At 45.1% G+C, this 18,802-nt stretch overlaps 1 protein-coding gene across 1 annotated transcript; it reads left to right on the top strand.

Moving 5' to 3' along the window:
- Positions 1–1,181: 1,181 nt before the first annotated feature.
- Positions 1,182–17,829, top strand: LOC108927950 (integrin alpha-4-like). The gene is made up of 29 exons (XM_018741636.2): positions 1,182–1,604; positions 1,921–2,036; positions 2,636–2,742; positions 3,347–3,476; positions 3,840–3,907; positions 4,095–4,224; positions 4,309–4,394; positions 4,638–4,700; positions 4,889–5,026; positions 5,612–5,720; positions 6,047–6,141; positions 6,424–6,508; positions 8,709–8,754; positions 9,031–9,185; positions 9,840–9,994; positions 10,321–10,473; positions 10,565–10,641; positions 10,736–10,886; positions 10,964–11,062; positions 11,268–11,344; positions 11,502–11,591; positions 11,788–11,869; positions 13,692–13,799; positions 15,399–15,524; positions 15,618–15,743; positions 16,031–16,126; positions 16,208–16,327; positions 16,470–16,589; positions 17,653–17,829. The coding sequence occupies exons 1-28, from the start codon at positions 1,384–1,386 to the stop codon at positions 16,554–16,556; spliced, it is 3,096 nt and encodes a 1,031-aa protein (XP_018597152.1). The 5' UTR covers positions 1,182–1,383; the 3' UTR covers positions 16,557–16,589; positions 17,653–17,829.
- Positions 17,830–18,802: the final 973 nt, after the last annotated feature.

Raw genomic sequence — 18,802 nt, 5'->3', positions numbered from 1 at the left:
ATGTGCACAAATAAGGGAGGTGAAACGAACGCAAAAGAGCTGGCAGCTGAACATTTAAAACCACGGACCTAGAACCTGATGGCTTCTGGTTTAGGGCCCAGGAAAGGACATGACAGCAAACAGTTAAAACTGGTAGTCAGGCTTTCATTTTCACAGCAGTATCACTCTATAACTGTCAAAGCTCATTATGAGTTAAAGTGTGGGGTAATAAAGGAGTCGTAATTACAAAAATAAAACACACCATCTACTACATTCCAAGTGTCATTAAAATACCGTAGTTCTCCATGTGGCAGCTGGCTGAAGGAATTCGTCCAGAGACCCGAGCTCCATGGGAGCTTTGACAAACAACGCTTACATCCTTCGTCAGCTTTCACTCCATCGGCTCGATATGAGCCCCCGAGACTGGAATGCAATCTCGAAATCGAAGTCTGTTGCTGTCCTCAATGTAATTTATCTATGATTTCTTTGACCTGAGTAATGCGAGTGCAAAAAAAAAAAAAAAAAAAAAATCACAGAGGTGCCGTTAGTGTCCTTAAAACATGCATTACACTACACAAAGTTTATTAAATCAACAGCGTGAGGAAATTCAACTGGAAGAGTTGCCTGGATGTGTGGGACGCTGCAGAGGGAAGACGGTCACCATGGGCCGACCTGTCATCTCACAGAGGAACCCAAGTGGGACCCGAAAGAGAAATCCCACAAACTTCTCACAGACATCTTCATCATCATCATCATCATCATCATCCCAACACTTATGACCTGAGGATGCGGTCACACAGGCACCACTGGGCAGGAAGGACAGTCCTTCTGCTCTTGGAAGCGTGAACATCACGAATGCCCTGTTCAGCAGTACCTGCCTCTGCTCCACACGTGCTCCTGAAACCTCCCCCATCGCACCACACACACACGTAGAGCAGCAGCTGGGCAGATGGGCTCGCTCGTGTTCAGCTGGAGACGAGGAATTTTGAGAAACACAGATACAAAGTGAAATTCGACACCAACACACGTAGGAAAGTCACGTGTGACCTTCGCTGGTACCAGTCAGTCTACATCACTGCGTGGTGACAAGACGTGACGATGGACAATTTTCTCCTCCGTTTCAGATAAATTTACCGCGTCTGCCGCGCTATTTCGGCTCTCGCGCGACCGGGTTCGGACTGCGGTGACTCGCGCGCGGAGCTCTTGAAAGCTTTCTGAAGTGAGACGGGACGGGCGTCTATCGCTCGTCGTGTAAAACCAAGTAAAGCGGTAGTAAAAGTGATTGCAAGAAGAAGCGCGGCTCCAGCGACAGCCCGAGCCGAGGAGGTGTGACCGGCCGGCCGCGCGAGACACACTCGCTCTCTCTCTCTGCCAGTGACACTGACTGGCGGGAAAGAGATCAAGATGGGAACGACGCGAGCGACGCGCACGAGCGGGCTGAGCGGACTGAGCGGCTCTTCGCGGAGCTCCCTCACCCTCCCGCTGCTCTGCGTGCACCTGCTGAGCGGCTGCGCGCTCACGGCCTCCTACAACGTGGACGTGGACTCGCGCATCGCCGTGCGCGGTCCCGCGCGCTCCTGGTTCGGTTACTCAGTGCTGCTGCACACGTTCGAGGGTCGCTGCTGGTACGTGTCTCGTCTCGCCAGCGTTCGGTGGGACTTCGGTTCGAGCCTTCAGTCAGTGTTGCACTTCCATCACTTTCACCTCTTCTTCTGCACCTGGTTTGCTTGTGTGTGTGTGTGTTTGTCCTTCAGAGTTTTGTGTCAATTCAACTCGCTCGAGTCGTCGGTTGCTTCAGTCTTTCGCGCACCGGACAGGTCGTCATCGTGTGGTTTTAAGCACGCGGGGCCGATCTTGTCTCGCCTGGCTGGGCGTCTCACACACACTCGCACACACTCGCACACACTCAGTCTGAAAAAGTAACTCTACTACCTGCTTTAGGCTCCTGGCTGGTGCCCCGCTGTCCTCGTGGCCCTCGAACCCGTCTGTGAAGCATCCCGGCGCGCTCTTCAAGTGCCAGGTGCCCCGGGAGAAGCCCTGTGAGCAGATGGACATGGGTCTGTAGTTCCTCTCTGCCCGCGTGGAGCAGGACGTGGAGCGGCAGCTCTAAAAGTCCTCCTCCTCCTCCTTCTCCTCCTTCCCTCCTTGATGAGTCGGTTGGTCGGTTGGTCGGTTGTTCGATCGTCCCGTCGGTCGGTCGGTCGGTCGGTCGGTCGGTCAGCACTGAGATCTACCCTCACTGAGCTCTCAGCTGTGCTGCGCTGCCTTTGTGCTGTGCTGTCTTACAATATTTCTGGTTTTACTGTCTCTTAAGGTACATTTTACAGTTGTGTTTTCCTGCACTTTCTCTTTCTTTCTTTCATATGGAGCAGCCCTCAGCAGCATGGTATTTTTTTTATTGTAAGCTGGGACACACTCTGACAAGAGTTCTCCTGCACTGGAACTGTTTACGCTCAGGTTTTGTGTCTCTGTGGATTTCTTGTACTGAAGGTCAGCTACGAATTGCAGTTTTTGAAGTCCGCAATTAACGCAGATGTTAGATGGGCAGATGGAAACGGCACAAAGGACATAGGGACTTCTCTTGGCAGCGTGGTGGACGCTGTATATCCGGCCAGGACCGGCCGCTGACCTGCTCTGCGTTCGGCTGATGTTGCAGGGATCAACAGCAATGACGCTGGCTGCGGGAGAACGTGCGCTGCGGAGTACGACAGTCAGTGGCTCGGAGTGAGTCTGTCCGGAGACCGCAGGGACGGCCGGGTGTTGGTAAGGTCAACCACGTGAATGTTGCTCACAAAGTTATGGTCCATCAGCTCGTTGGCCAGATTGCTTGTTGCTGAATTATTGCCGAATTACGTGTAAGGAAGCATTTGGTTTGAGAGTATATTCAGTTTATTCAATTTATTTTTGTAGAGCGTTCTTCTCACACAGCGACACAGAGCACTTTAACACAGGCATAACGCAAGAAAAACAGATACAAACAAAGAAGATGGTCAACTAATGGCTATCATAATGAAGAACTTATTATAGAGCTATAATTATACCTACTGGCCACTGGGGAAAGGAACAAAAACTCCCAACTGAAAGTTGAGGGAGGGGGGGGAAAAAAAAAAAAACCTCTGGGGGTCCACAGGCCAGTGGTTGCCCACCCCTCCTGGGCATTCTAGAAAGTAACAATTGTAAGCCAGTGTGTAACAAGTAATAATGATATTGTTGGTAAATGGCATCTTGGATCCCCAGCTCTGCATGGAACGTCTCGATCGTCATGGCAGATGGACATCATCCTCTGTCAGCACGGGATTGCACTGACTGCTGCTTTGTGGTGCAATTGTTGTGTTGATGGGTGTAAGAAGTCTACTCCGGCTTTCAGACCTGTGGACATCGGTGGAAAAATGTGTTCTACTCCAAGAGAGAAAAGCTACACAAGCTACCACATGGCATTTGCTACCAGCTAGAGCCGGATTTGATACAGTCCAGACGCTTTATTCCGTGCTATAGAGGTACATTTATTAAAATGTTATCTGCTTCGGCTTTTACAAGGATATTTTTGTTTAGTTTGAGCTGTTGATTAACAGATTTCACATGACCACGTTCCGAGCGATGATGGAAAATTAGGTTGTATGTTAGAGGACACAGTGACTCGTGAGTTCAGGTTCAGCATCGTGCACTTGGGCTTCAAGGTGTTCATAAATCGCTGTGGGGTGAGTCAGGGGTCGACATGTTCCACTGGTGCTGTTTGTACGTTTGCGCCCAGAGTGGGGTTGAGGGCCAGACTTCATGGTGAACACAGAAGCTGCACTCTCAAACCTCTGTCCTGAAAAGAGATATATGTTCCACATTTGCATTTCCTTTTGGATTCTTAGATCACCATCGCAAATTTGGTGAAGACTATGGGTCTTGTCAGGCTGGTATATCCAGCTTCCTCACTCAGGTACTAACTTATTTGTGTCTTTGAGTTGGGGGGGAAAAAAAAAAGGAGAAATACTATACTGCTACTGTACCATTGAGAGGACTATCTCATTGAATTGCTCTGTTTTATGCTCTCCTCACTAAGTGAGGTGCAATATAAAGTGTTTTAGCTGGATATACTGGTTTGTCACACACATCTGTGTAAACAGGACTTAGTGGTGATGGGAGCACCTGGGACCTCTTATTGGACTGGTTCGGTTCTGGTCTACAACATGTCCAGCCACCAGCCATCAGCCTACCTGGACAATGATAACATCGTTCTCCATGGGAGCTATCTAGGTATATCATCACCTCTCTGTATGCCAGACACAAGTGGCTAGAACACTGCTGTAATATTGACCGGATGCTGGTTTTCCCTCGCAGGATACTCTGTGGCCGCTGGTCACTTCAGACACCCCAACACAACTGAAGTTGTGGGAGGGGCCCCCCAGCATGGGCAGATGGGTAAAGTAAGTGACTCTGCCTCCTGTTTGTACATGTTGAAATTAAGCCTTTAAAACTTTCCATGTAAAGCGTTGTCTAAGGCTCTCCGCATACTGGGATGCAGTTGCACGCCAGTTGGCACTGAATTCAAAATGATAGCCCAATGGCCAGTGAAAGAAAAGTGCATCTGATCAGGATGTGCGGTCCACAGGAGTTAACTGTGAAATGTGGTTTTTACTGACATGGAATCTTGTTTGTCTCTTTCCCAGGCATATATATTTAAAGTTGAACCACCAAATCTGGAGATCATCTTTGAGGCAAAGGGCAAGAAGGTTGGTGTGTGATCCTTTGTTTCCTTTCTTTGTGCACAGGATCCCATGTGAGACTGCATGGTTTATGAGAGCTGGGATAATTATGTGCTGTTACAGGATACATGTGATTCAGTGTGTGGCCACATATTACACATGTTGAACTGGCTTGCTGCTGTGACATTATTAACAAGACTGCATCCTGCCGTCAGCTGGGTTCCTACTTTGGCTCAAACGTCTGTGCTGTCGACCTGAACTCGGATGGTCTCTCAGACCTGCTGGTGGGAGCGCCCATGTACAGCTCTGTGAGGGAGGAAGGACGAGTGTATGTCTACATGAACCTGGGAGCTGTGAGTGACCCTCGCTGCTTCTGTTGTGACGCCAGTGTGGTCCTTGCCACTGCCTCAGTTCTTGTTTTCTCAAGGTGTGAGCTGAATGGTGCAGCTGGCACTATGTGATTGATCGCTGCACTATAAATGTGACAACAGAGAGACTCGCAGAAAACATCAGCAGCCTTTTCCTGCGTGGAACCCATTGATTACACACAAACAGTTTGTTTGGCGTTTCATCCTTTTTTCCATGTTACTTGTGCGCAGTGACTCCAAATTTGACATCAGCTTCTTGTTTTTGAACTTAGGTTTAATTAATAAAAAACAAGCAACTAAAATGTAAATGTACAACAGATTTAATTGACTGTTGCATGCAGTGTGATACATTCTCTTATGTTGTCTTTGTTTTACTGATGATGAGCAAGAACATGGCACATGCATTCCAAGAATAAGCCCAACTACATCATGACAATGGTACAATAGTAGAATAATTCATTTTGTGACTGCTGCTCATGTCTTTTTGAATTTTTTTTTAAATTTATTTTTAATAAAAAAAAAAGTCATTAGTCACACTTTACATCAGTCATGTGGCTGTATTTCCTCCAGGCTGACATGAGTGAGCAGGAGTTCACGTTGGAGGGGAGCAACTCTTATGCTGCCAGGTTCGGGGAAACCATAGCAAATCTGGGAGACATCGATGACGACGGCTTTCCAGGTAAATGGGTCTAAATGTTCTGAAGATGTTACTGGTTTACTCTCTTCATTTAGCTGTGATAAATGAGGTGGGCTGCCAGTTGAGACTTTGAGACATTGGAACACACAGGAAGGTGATTTAATAGATAAGTTGCTATACTTGTGGATTGCAGGTTCAAGTCTAAATAACCAAACTGCTGTGGTGTAACTTATTGTCACTTAACAGCAGTTCCTGAATTTTTAATCCTGTGTTTCTCAGTAAAACTTTTTCCAATTAATATATTACCTATATAATTATAGTAACTTTGAGTAAGTGTGTCACAAACTGCCACCATAAACGCATTTCAGATGTGGCAGTTGGGGCACCACAGGAGGAGGAGCAACAGGGAGCTCTTTACATCTACAATGGGAGGAGGACAGGGATCTCCAGAACCTTCTCTCAGGTAACTCCCTAGGAGGGCCAAGTTCTCTGCACCTGATGGGGGTCCTGTTCTTCTCCCACTGAAGGAGCCTGGCAGGTACTGTGATGAATGCCAAGACTTCCTTTGTGGTACAGAGACAGCCAGTTTTTAGCTGGTTTGTGACAAGGACCCAATTACTGAGTCAGGTGTTATTAACATCTTAATAGTCTTTCTTTTCCCTGAAAACTATGTTATAACCTACACCTACACAAACCATGTTCACAGTATTTGTATCTGTATCCTTCTTGTCGTTTTTCTACGTAGAGAATTGCAGGGAAAGCACTAGGTTTGAAAATGTTCGGACAGGCAGTGTCTGGAGGTATCGATGTCGACGGCAATGGTTACCCTGGTATGTATGTTTTACATTTTATTTGTCACGGCTCGGAAATTGTGGAATAATATTGATCAGTAGGTCAGCATGCTGGTTTTCATTGTGAAATGTACGAATCCGGTGCACAATGCTGGAGGTCAGTAACTTGCCCTATCATCACTCTTCTGGTCATTTTTACTTTAGAAACAGCAGGATGTCCTGATGAGCATAAGAAAGGTAGTGCTGTAATCTGTTAAAGTCAAAATAACAGCAAATGTGTCATAATGTAGTTAATGTTTTTTATTTTATGGAAAATGTGTGCTTTTCTTAATATTCAGTTCCAGTACAAATGCTTGAGTAACTGATGTATTGACTAGGGAAGATGACTCCCATCAGTGAGTTCATTGTTGTGGGATGTCTTACTGCAAGTGCTTAACATTTACTCATTTAGCAGATGCTTTTTTCCAAAGCAATTGTATTTCTCAGAGAAATACAATTTGTTCATTACAACAGGAGAAAGAGAAACAGTTGCAGACGTGATTAAGTAAACTTAGTTTGCTTCTTTCCACTTTATGCACCGATGTTCATCGCACGAGTAGGTGCATAAAACTCAGATGATTCCTGATCACCTTCCTACAATTTTAAAAAAGGTTCACAAGCATTTACATGCAATACAGGAGTAGCAGCTGTGTAAAGGCTTATTTGCACATGATCATAAAGTTATGGTGCATGAACATTTACACCATACATGAGCTTGAGAGACCACGGACAAAGTGAGTGTGGGAGAGGTGAGTTTTCAGACCTTTTTTAAATGTGGACAAAGATTCAGCAGTTCTGAGTGAGAGGGTAAGGTCGTTTCACCACAAAGGAGCCAGAACTGAGAACCTTCGTGCCTTACCTGTCATGATGTCCTTCCGGCACGGATGCATCGGACCCAAGTGCAAAGCACAGGAAGCGGAGTCAAGGGGCAATCTATTAGACATGGTCAGGAAAAACAGGCAAAAGGGTCACCGATCTGTGAACAGAATCCGAAGGGCAAATCCGAGAGTCGTTGTCCAGGAAAACAGTCGAAGTCGTGGCAAACCAGAAAGTCGTAACCGAGGAGCAGGAAGGTCAGGAGATCAATAACAAGAAGCACGAGTGAGAAGCCAGGCTGAACGAGGTTCCGCAACTTCCTGCGGTCCGGGATGTCCTTTTATGTGCCCGGACCCTGTTCAGCTGCAGGTGTTGCTCGTTACTGTGGTGGAGGGCGTGACATTACCTTTTGTGCGTGGGACCACCAAGTGGGCAGAAGTACACAAGTGAACCGGTCTGGTTGGGGTGTAGCAGTTGATCAAGTCTTGTAGATATCTGGGAGCAGTTCTGTTGATGCTTTTGTAGACCATAACCGGAGTCTTACATTTGGTCCAGGCAGTTATAAGAAACCGGTGCAGAGAAATGGGTAGAGGAGATACAGAACGCTGCTGCTGCCCGAGTTGCGTTTGATTTGGCGAAGCATTCGCAGGTATCAGCTGTAGAGGTTTGATGGCAGTAGCAGGAAGGCCACACAGGAGAGAGTTGCAGTATCCAGACAGGACGGCACCATGGCCTGTACAAGTAGTTGGGCAGAGTCAGTTGTAAGGTAAGGACCGATCCTGCGAATGTTATGCAGGATGCATCTGCAGGTCCGGGTTGTGGCTTCGATGTGCTGAGAGAAGGACAGACTTGAGTCAATCGTTGGTCCCAGACTCTTAGCTGAGGGGGTCAGCAAAATGTGTGAGTTGTCCCATTTGACAGATAGATCATGACAGGAGGACAGTCCAGCTGGGAGGTGAAGAATCTCTGTTCTGGAGAGGTTGAGTTGTAGGTGGTGATCTGACATCCATGCAGAAATGTCTGATGCTCCAGGTGGAAAGGAGAGGAAGAGCTGGGTATCATCAGCGTAGCAGTGGTATTTGATTCCATGGGAGGGTATGACCAGGCCGAGGGAGGAGGTATAGATCGGAAAAAAAAAAAAAAAAGTGTTCCATGTGATTCCACGTGATTACATGGTGGCATATTTGGAGTGAACATGTTACCAGGGAAAAGCAATAGAAAGGTACTTTTGGCTGAAGAGAGAGAGCTTGTGGAGTGGGTGGCTTGGCACCATGCACAGCGATGACTCCTCTGACCCCAGTCCAGCAGCAGGGTGGGTTCCTAAACCAAAAGGGCTTTCTCCTAGTGAATAACATGCAGCTTTTTTCCTCGTTTTCCCCCACAGATGTTGCAGTGGGAGCCTTCCTGTCCGATTCAGCTGTGGTGCTGAGGTGAGGTCAGAATCATGAGATGGGGTGGAAAATGGGACACAAAAGTAGAAAAGTCTGAATGCATTCTTTTTGATTCAAGAATCATTACAACCTTCTAAGCTGTCTTTCTCCTCAGGTATCCAGTATTAATTTGTTTTTATTACCATTGTTGTTTTTTGTTGTTGTTGTCTTTCTGTTGTAATGATTGTTACTTAGACTGTATTGATGTCACACTGTAGGCTGGCCCAATGATAAATGGGTTCTGACAGATGACTGAGATCGTGTCGCCTCCTGCAGGACACGTGCAGTCGTGCAGGTCCAAGCATCTGTGCTGTTGCCACTGAGTGTGAACCTCAGCCACCCGCAGTGTACAGAAGGAGGCCGTCTTGCTGCATGTGTCAACGCTGCAGTCTGCTTCCGCATACAAGGAAAAAGCATTGATGGGCTCATAGGTAGGGACCCTCCACCTCATCACTTCCTTGAAATTCTATACATGGACATATGTTTAAACAGGCAGTATTTTAATGAAATCATTTCTGAAAGCAAATTTTAAATCATAGTTGTTGCCTCTTATTTTGATTCAATTCAGTTTATTTTTATAAAACACTCTACTCACAGTGACACAGAGCACTGAACAAAGGCATAAGATAAATAGTTGGCTAAACATTAAATTACTGCAGTAACCATGGAATTATTAAAGATGTAAGTAAGGCTACTGGCCATGGAGGAAAGGAACGAAAAACGCCCAGCTAAAAGTGAAGGGAGGGGAAAAACCTCTGGGATCCAAGTGCCAGCGGCTCCCTGGCTTTCCTGGGCATTCTTGATTAAAAGGCTTTTAAATCAATTTAAAGCTATTTATAGCATTGTAGTTAGCTGCTAATAACTTGATGTCCTGGTTCACATAATCTTGTCCACTGTGCCACATACATTTACACATACCTACTTCATCTTCACAAGAGGATTGTAAACATGACAAAGAAACCTCTTATAATGGATTTTAAATTTGAATGGTGGGCCACAGAAGAGTGAGTAGCTCAGTCACAGTAAGCAGTTTTCAGTAAATCTAAATTAGTTTCACCTTGAATTTCTGTTATCTACATGGGCAGAAATTCTATATAATCTGACTGCTGATGTGAAACGCAAAGATGGTCTTTCCTCCCGGTTCTACTTCCCTGGGAATGGGAATTTGGGCGTGGCTGTGGGCCGGGTTGGCTTCCACCGTGGCAAGCACACCTGTGTTAGGCACAAGGCGCTCTTGCTGGTAAGTGCTGGGGGGGTGATGGGGTCAAGTGATCATCAACAGGGGTTCCATTCATAGGCTGCTATGATGAACTTTAGGTTAAAGTACCTGATTTTCTGCAGTGTTAGAAATTTCCCAGCAGTTGTACATTTTGGACACTGGAGTGTGATATAGTTGATAAGCTCACTATACTTGTATATCAACTGGTTGTATGGATAAACTAATAACATTCCAAATTTATGTTGGTTGCTGTGTAAAAATGGTACATGTTGAATCTGCTGTAATGATTTAAGTGCTACTACACCACACCATTTGCTTTAGAGATGCATTTCTTGTTTTCCATGCAGACAGACACACGGGACATCTTCACCCCAGTTCACTTTGAGCTGCGGTATGCACCAGGAGTTCATACTCCGCTCCATGGAGGACCTACCAAACTGCCCCTCCTCGCACCCCTCTTGCAGCAGTCAGGATGGCAAAGCAACACAGTGGGAAACAAGGTTGGCCACTTCTGCACAGAGTACTTTTTTGTAGTGTGAAACGTAGTGGCTGGTCCAGTTATCCTGTGGTCCATATTGTGTTCGCCAACAGACGGAGTTTGCTCGACACTGCCTGTTTTCCAACTGCTCACCCAACCTGCAGGTGGTGGCACACCTGGTGTTGCCACAGTGAGTAATCCACCTTTCTGCTTCTCCCCAGTGTCTCTTGCGCCATGTACAAATCCTGCTCAATAAGTAACTGCTTTCCCCATTGGTCTTGCAGCACACATGCCAATCTGTCGTACCTAGCGCTGGGGAGTGGCAAGAACATCTTGCTGAATGTGGTGCTGGCCAATGCAGGTGATGAGGCATTCCTCCCAAAACTCCACCTTAGGTTTCCCAGCAACATCTACTTTGTGAAGGTGCAGGTAGCAGTAAGTATCTCCTTATGTGACCTAAGAGGCGGTGAGTGGAGGCAGCTGGCTGAGAGTATTTGAATGGTCTGTTTCAGGAGAATGTCCGTGTGAACTGTGAGGCTGCAGAGGAAGAAAGGGTCATTGTGGGGCTTGACTGCAACGTGGAAAATCTGTACATCCAGTCTCTGGCAAAGGTGTGATACACCTTTGGAAAAACTGGTTTCTGTGTGTCCTTTAAGTCTAATTTTCTATTACAATGCCTAATTTCAGTACTGCAAGAAATGCAGTATTTATGCCATAACTTTGAAAGGAAACCCTATGTTTGACGTATGTTTTTGTATCTGTATGTTTCTGTTAAATTAATTTGCATCTCTCTCTCTCTCTCTCTCTCTCTCTCAGATAAATGTCAGCTTTCTGCTAGATGTGAATCTGAGCAGCAATGCAGGAGACCATATCATAGTGATCAATGCAACCTGGTGACTTTCAAAATCTTCTTTGATTTGACCAGCCAGGTTCAGCATGGCTGGAATTTTGAGATGAGAACTATGTGCTTCTCTGGTAATTAAACTGACATCACATTATTTACTCTTTATTGTGGTTCTGTGTTCACCGGGTTCTTGTTTTCTTTATCAGTGAGAATTTTGAAAATGAAGAGTTTCTCCACGACAATTCAGCCAGCCTAAAGTTGCCACTGAGATATGGCGTTGACCTAAATGTTCAAGGGTAACTATTAATCTCTTAATTACACAGATAAACAACTATTTTCTGAAGTTTTGTGACTTTACGCAATAGGCACTGATTAGATGCCCTGAAGTGTAAGAGAACAGAAGCCGTGTTTATTCCAAAGATCTTCTTATACCGAAATCTTCATTGCTTTGTACAGCTGAATGTCTTCACTTTCATTGCCTTTCCCTTGTAGCTCAGTTTCACCATCATCATTTGTGTTTGGAGATCAGGAGACTGTAGACTGTTCTATGCTGAGGTTTAATTACACCTTCCAGGTAAACCCATCTAAACCTCTCAAAGGTACTACTGTACTTGAAGCACCAGCATGATCTTGGAACATATCAGTGTGTGTGTGGGGCGGCACGGTGGCACAGCGCCTATGTGAAGTTTGCATGTTCTCCCCGTGTCTGTGTGGGTTTCCTCCCACAGTCCAAAGACATGTTGTTCAGGTTCCCTATAGTGTGTGAGTGACATAGAGAGTGTGTGTGTGTGTGTGTGTGTGTGTGTGTGTGTGTGTGTGTGTGTGTGTGTGTGTGTGTGTTCCACTGATGTATGAATAAGTGACCCAGTGTGAGTAGTGTATCTAGCAGTGTAAGTTACCTTGGTGAATAAGGTGTGTGGGCTGATGACACAACATAGAGTTCACTGGAAGTTGCTTTGGAGAAAAGCATCTGCATAATAAATAAATGTAAATGTAATGTGTTTGGGGTGGGTTGGGTCACAGTACTCATATTTTCACAACACTATCTTTCAATACTTTCGTCCTAGAACTGTACATGTTTAATAGTGTCTTCTGCAAAGTGATTAATTTGTTTCCTAAGCAACTTTCTGTATCCATCCTTTTACACAGTTTGGTGTTTTTGCAGCAATTTTAGGGTAAGTACAACATTCTAGGTAGCTTGGTGTGAACCAGAAGCTTTCAACCTACAACCCTTTGTTACCATTTAAGGTACCTGCCGCTTTCAATGAAGTTTCACACTGAAAGGGTAGATTAAAAACTTTTAAACCAAAGGAAGTCGAGCAACAGTAGCCAAGTGCCACTATGGGTATGCCAGTGCCTCTCAGCTCTTGAGCTGCTTAGTAGGGTGTAGGTTTGAATCCACCTCAATGTGCAGATTTTTTTTTTTTTTTTTTTTTCTCCCTCACGCTCTCTGTTTGCAGCCTGAAGCCGTGTGTAACAATCATACAAACTTAAACCAAATTCACATCCTCCCTTATGAAGAAAACCTGCACAGTGGTTACACTGAGTTGAATTTGAATGGCTCTTGCTCTTAACTACCCAGAGCAACAGACATACAACAAAGCTGTGGTAGAAGACACCGGGACAAGTGATTACTACAACCAGCCAAGCACAAGAGCATTCAGAAAGTCAACGTTCAGCCAGAAAAAAGCAGAATGGACAGCTCACCTGGAGCAGTACCTTGCTGGAAAAGTCTCCGAAGACATAACAATCGCTCGCGTCTGCTTTGTCTGAAGTCTCATGCATGTAGTGGACATGTTGTCACACATTGCTTCTACCTTACCGAGCAAAATGAAGGCGTGAAAACCTGCAAACCATACGCCAACTGTAGTCAGCTCAGCGTCTGGGCTGCTGATTTGCTGCTCATCCGACAGAGTGGACTGATGGGGTTCTTTTTCAAAAATATAAAAACTGGAAGAGCGTCATATAAATGGGCCATAAATCCAGAGCATCAGGCAGCATCTGCATCCACACCAATTGCACCACTTCAGAGCAAACCACTCCTGTCTGCTGACTGTCCACTTAAATAACATCAGCAGAACCTCCAACGGTGGGAGTGGCCACGTTCGTACATGCCAGACCATAGATTGCTGGACAGCATGCGGTGTGTCTGTCAGTCTCTCTCATACAGCTGTACAGATTTCCAAAACTGTCTGTTTACTGCGCTATACTAAATGTCCCAGCCCATACTGGATAATGTAGATGGAGTAAATGCGTGAAAAACCAAATATTAGAACAACGAATATCAGGGGATGAGTGTGTTTTACCTTCTTGATCAGCTTTAGAAGAGTAAGTGGGCAAATAAGTCGTGACCCTAAACATGGAAATAATGTTTTGACTCTTATCTTTGTTTACAGATTCAGAATGTTGGTCCAAGCCGAGCTCCTGACACTAGAGTAGACATTGATGTTCCAAAAACTTTGGCCCCTTATCCCCACAGACTTCTTTCCATTATCAGAGCAGAGGTAAGGACCCGACTGTCGGTTTACGGAAGCTAGATTTCAGACGAGACACAAGAGGTTTTGTGACAAACCATATCATATCAGCAGGGTAATCATACCTCCTTCAGTTCAGTTCAGTTTACAGTATTTTTAGAGTGCTTTTCTCACATAGACATAGAGCACTGAACGAAGAAGGAAGAGGCACAGCATAAACAAATACATTTAATGACTAAGAAGTATACCAGCTAGTAAAGCTATAAAGTCAGTCAGCTGACAAGCGAGGAAAGGAATACAAAAAACTTCAGCTGTACTTCCTAGTTCTTGCAACAATTCTAGCAGCATCAGCATTCTGTATTAACTGTAACCAGGATACAGTTGGTCGGGACACATAACAGAGCGTTACAATAGTCAATCTTGCTCGAAACAAAAGCGTGAAACAGTTTCTCGGCATCCTGTCTACGTAAAAACCTCCCTGGTTTAGTTATATTTAAAAACTGAAGGAAACGTAACTTAGTCAGTGTAGCCACATGACACACAAATTACAGGTTTGTGTCCAGTAAAACACTCATGTTAATCACATTCCGTGCCGTTGAAATTCAATCTGAGTAGTAAAGACTGATGTGATTAGGTCTTGGGTTGCAGTACCACCACCCACCTGAAATACTTCAGTTTTACCAGCATTGAAAGAAGAAATGTTACTAATACACCATCTTATACTTTAAAATTTGCTAAATAAATTTACATCTAGATGTATTCATTCAGCAGATCCCTTTCTCCAAAGCGACCTACATCTCACAGGCAATACAATGTCTGCATTATGTCAACAGAAAGAGACTTGACTTAGATGCAGATGTGTGATTCTAAACCACAGTTAATTTACTTTCCATTATATGAACTAATTTACATCACATAAGTAGCTGCATGAAGGTTTGTCCAAATTATCGACGATTCCTAATCACAATTTTTTTTGTTTTTTAAGCATTTACATTATACAAGTATGTGTGTGTTTATCCATTATTCAGCAGTTATGATATGCAAGTTATACAGCATGAACATTTACACATTACATGTACCTAAGAGATCAAAATATATGTAAATGTAAATAAATACATCATCAGTAATATAAATGGGGGGTGGTGCAGCAGGTTTGGCCTGTGTCTGCTCTCTGGTGGGTCTGGGGTTCGAGTCCCATTTGGGGTGACTTCCAGCAGACTGGTGTCCCGACCTGGGTGCGTCTCCCCTTCCCCCCCTAGCCAGCACCCTGCGTTGCCGGGTTAGGCTCCGGTTTGCCATGACCCCGCTCGGGACAAGCGGCTTCAGTCAGAGAGTGTGTGTGTGTGTGTGTGTGTGTGTGTGTGTGTGTGTGTGTGTGTGTGTGTGTGTGAGAGAGAGAGATAATAGTTACATTACCTAAATTAGTACAAGTAAAATTTAGGATGGTATTAAACAGAAAATGAGGATCATTCCTATCTTCATCAATTCATTTCCATTAATATTTGGATCTCACTTTAAACAGTACTTTCCTACATTTTTTTTTAAATATTTAAATTTTCTTTAAGAAGTCACTCTGTCTTAGCTGCATTTAGCCTGCTGCATATATTTAACTTTTTCTCTCCTTTTCAGTCTTCCAATGGCCATTGTTATCCCACTTATTCCCCCAACATCACCACCGCTGACTGCACAGTGCAAAGGCCCAGTTTCTTCAATAACCTCTTCTTTTTCTTATCAAAGACAAAGAAACGCAAAATGGTAAAATATGAGTGGAAAAAGTGCAAAAGATTGTAATTGTTTTGAGTTGTTTTGGTGAATTGTGAATTGTTCTGGTGTTCTCTCCCACCCCAGTACTGCATGAGGAGAGATCCGTTGTGCTGGTACATCGTATGCGAACTGGTGGACCTGCATATTGGGGAGCAAGCTACAATAACCATCGAGGCGGAGCTGAACCCTGCTGTTCTGGACATTTCACCAGTGAGGCTCTTGCAGCTACCTTTTACAACACCTATGTAGTGTTGTAGTACTAATGCTACTTTGGGGAAAAATGGCAGCAGTGGATGAAAAATGAATCATGTCATGAGATGGTTGCAGAGTCATGTTCCAAAAGTTGTATTTCAGATGCAGAGTTGCACATGCGAAAAAAGCAAGTGTGTAAAAAAAAAAAAAAAAAAAAATGTGGAAATGAAATGCTGATTAATGTATCAAAGGAAGGGCTATTAGCATGAGGCTGCAACGAAGACTCTTTCCTGTTTTTTTCCCAGGGGAGGGAAGGAGTTATGCAGCTGAACAGTGTTGCTAGGGTAACTCCCAAGGTGGACCCTTACACTCTGCCACTAAAGGAGGTTTCCTATGCCAAGGTAAGCGGGGGCTTCTTTGTCCCTGTGCTCTACTGAGCTGTCTTTTCTTTCAGCAACATGTCTCTTCCCCTGGCTTCTCAGGTGGTCTTGGAGGCCTACTACAGCCAAAGACTGTGGGAGGAGGTGGCTCTATTCATCATTACAGTCAGCCTGGGCCTCGGTCTGCTTATTTTGTCTGCAATAATATTCTGCCTCTGGAAGGTGGGCTTCGTGACGCTTGACAATATAAGTGACTGTGTCCTCACTGGCTGCTTACCGTTTTTGACCACTTCATCTATGAAGTTCCAAGTTCCTTGTAATTGGTCGGTGAAACAAACTGACAGCAGTTCGCGTTCGTTGGCAGGTGGGCTTCTTCAAGAGGAAGTCTGACACATCAGCGATCCAGCGTGAGAGCTGTGACTTTGTCCCCAAGGGCGAGAGTGTCTCGTAATCAACAGAAGCTTCGCCACTTCCTGAGGTGGAGGTCAGCAGGCGCGCAATCCGAACTGATGGAACAGTCAGAAAGGCAGTGAATAAGCAGAACTACAAACACAAAACAAAACCAAAAGGTCTTCCTGCACACACTCTGTTTTGTGAATTCAGTCTGAGCTGTTTCCCTTGCTGGGAGATGAAGCACTGCACTTTAACCAGGCCTGGGTACGTCGATGTGTCCGGTGTTTTAGCACTCAGAGGTTTTACCAGATTAACTCCTCCCAAGTTTTTGCGAGACTTTAAAGTGTACCAGAGGACCTTCCACATCTCATCAATGCATATACATGTAACTTGTGCATATGTGCACCCACATAAATGTTTTGTATTTTCCTGTTTGTTGGTCCAAAAGTCACCTGTGCCTGGAGAAGTGAGTTTTAAGGATTGAGCAGTACGCGCACACATTTTCTGAACCGCTTGGCCCATACGGGGTCGCGGGGAACCAGAGCCTACCCGGCAACACAGGGCGTAAGGCCGGAGGGGGAGGGGACACATCCAGGATGGGACGCCAGTCCGTCGCAAGGCACCCCAAGCGGGACTCAAACCCCAGACCCACCGGAGAGCAGGATCCGGTCCAACCCACTGCGCCACCGCATCCCAGATTTAGCAGTATTTTATAAGAATTAATTTTCATACCAGAACATGACCAAACTATTAATGTCTTTGACTGCTTTGAAAAGTTAGTGTTTGTAGGACTCTCCTCACTGCCTGTAGGGGGCGATGCCCAACTTGTGGCTGCAGCCATGAAAATTATTTCAATGGTTTGCAGGGTCACAAAAATAAAAGCCTCAGGTCATTAATTTGTGACCGGGCAGCATGATGCAAGGTGTACGCTGCTGTTTAGGGAAGTGTAAATGGATTTATTGCATTAGATGTAGTTGCACAGCATGAAGCAGGTTGATAAAATAGACTAGTTCACATATATTGCATGTATGCTGTAGTTCAACACCTCTGAAAAATGTAAAAATTGTATTTATCAAAGTGAAGATATTTTTAAGCATGAATCTGTTTTTATTAGCATACCTTGATGTACTTGCTCTGAAATGTGTAATTCACAGGAGACTCCAGTCCTTGAGCACTGCACTGTCTGCTGGTTCACCTTCTTTCCACTAGTTTAGTTCAAGTCCCGTGTCAAGTATGTGTTAACGGCACATATGAGCACTGTGAGCATCATGCGGTTGTGACCTGAACACCTGCAGACATTGTGTCTTCACTCAAAGACAGCGATCCATCACTTCAGGCATGAACTGTCATTTCTTGTTTTACTGTAAATGACCTTTTGTTCATAAAGTCTTTTGTAGAAATCTGAGCCATAAGGTCCCCTCCTTTCTAAGACTAGCAAGCTTCTTGCATAGGACTGGATGGTATTTTATTAATCCCTGCTGGGAATATGACAAATTCTCTTTGCTGTCTGTGTACACACCCTCCCGGGGCTCCAGCTCTGGCCCTGGACCCAGAGGGGGCACAGCCCCCCGACACAGCCGCATTCGGCCTTTCCGGTCAGCCAATAGTAAATCTTTTCAACAGAAGCAAATATGAAACTCCACTTTTTGCAGCATGAGTTAGAATGGCAGTAGGATCGACAATTCTTAAAAATAACCTTGCTGTTAACCTTGCTGTTTATCATTAGACAGTCAATTTATGAAGACTGAGTCACATTTACTGTGTAGGTTATGAACTTATGGTCATGTCCTTTATTTAGCACCAACTGTCATTGTTTAGCTAACAGGCCTTTATCTCTGTTTAATCTGCCCTCCTGTTGAACTCTGTCTGGATCACTGAGTTATGTCCGAATTTCCAAGATAAACAGGGTTCCGTGTGGTTCAGGACTGCCAGCAGTTAGAAGGCAGTCACTTTTAAAAGCTGGACCTGTGTAGTTTGTTGCTAAGCTCTGTGCGTGCGTGCGTGCGCAATGTAGGTTGGCAGCCAGCCTCATCGGGATGCTGAAGGAAGGGAAAATGGCGCCTGCTGAAATGGGCTAATAAGTGTTAACAGTAGGTAACACAGAAGGTAAGCTGGTCCTCAGCGAAGGAAGTGCTGCTGACTCCATGGGCATCTCGGGGTTTCCTGTCCCTCCTCATAGGTGGAGCTTCTTTGCCTCTTGTTGAAGGGTAACCCTCTGGAGGGATGTGACTTTCTGCTGTGGAACTCCTTCAGGTTTAGGATGATCTCTGGGTGCTGTAGAGGAGTGGCACGTTCTCCAAGAGG

This window comes from Scleropages formosus, chromosome 12 (genome assembly GCF_900964775.1).
Source record: "Scleropages formosus chromosome 12, fSclFor1.1, whole genome shotgun sequence".
NCBI lineage: Eukaryota > Metazoa > Chordata > Actinopteri > Osteoglossiformes > Osteoglossidae > Scleropages > Scleropages formosus.
This window is presented reverse-complemented; position numbering and strand designations above follow the sequence as displayed.

Excerpts from the sequence above, each read along its gene's own strand:
- LOC108927950 (XM_018741636.2), top strand. The coding sequence starts at position 1,384 with ATGGGAACGACGCGAGCGACGCGCACGAGCGGGCTGAGCGGACTGAGC. Across the intron at positions 2,743-3,346 it reads GCAGGGACGGCCGGGTGTTG|ACCTGTGGACATCGGTGGAA; the intron begins GTAAGGTCAACC and ends TCCGGCTTTCAG. Across the intron at positions 11,063-11,267 it reads ACATCCAGTCTCTGGCAAAG|ATAAATGTCAGCTTTCTGCT; the intron begins GTGTGATACACC and ends TCTCTCTCTCAG.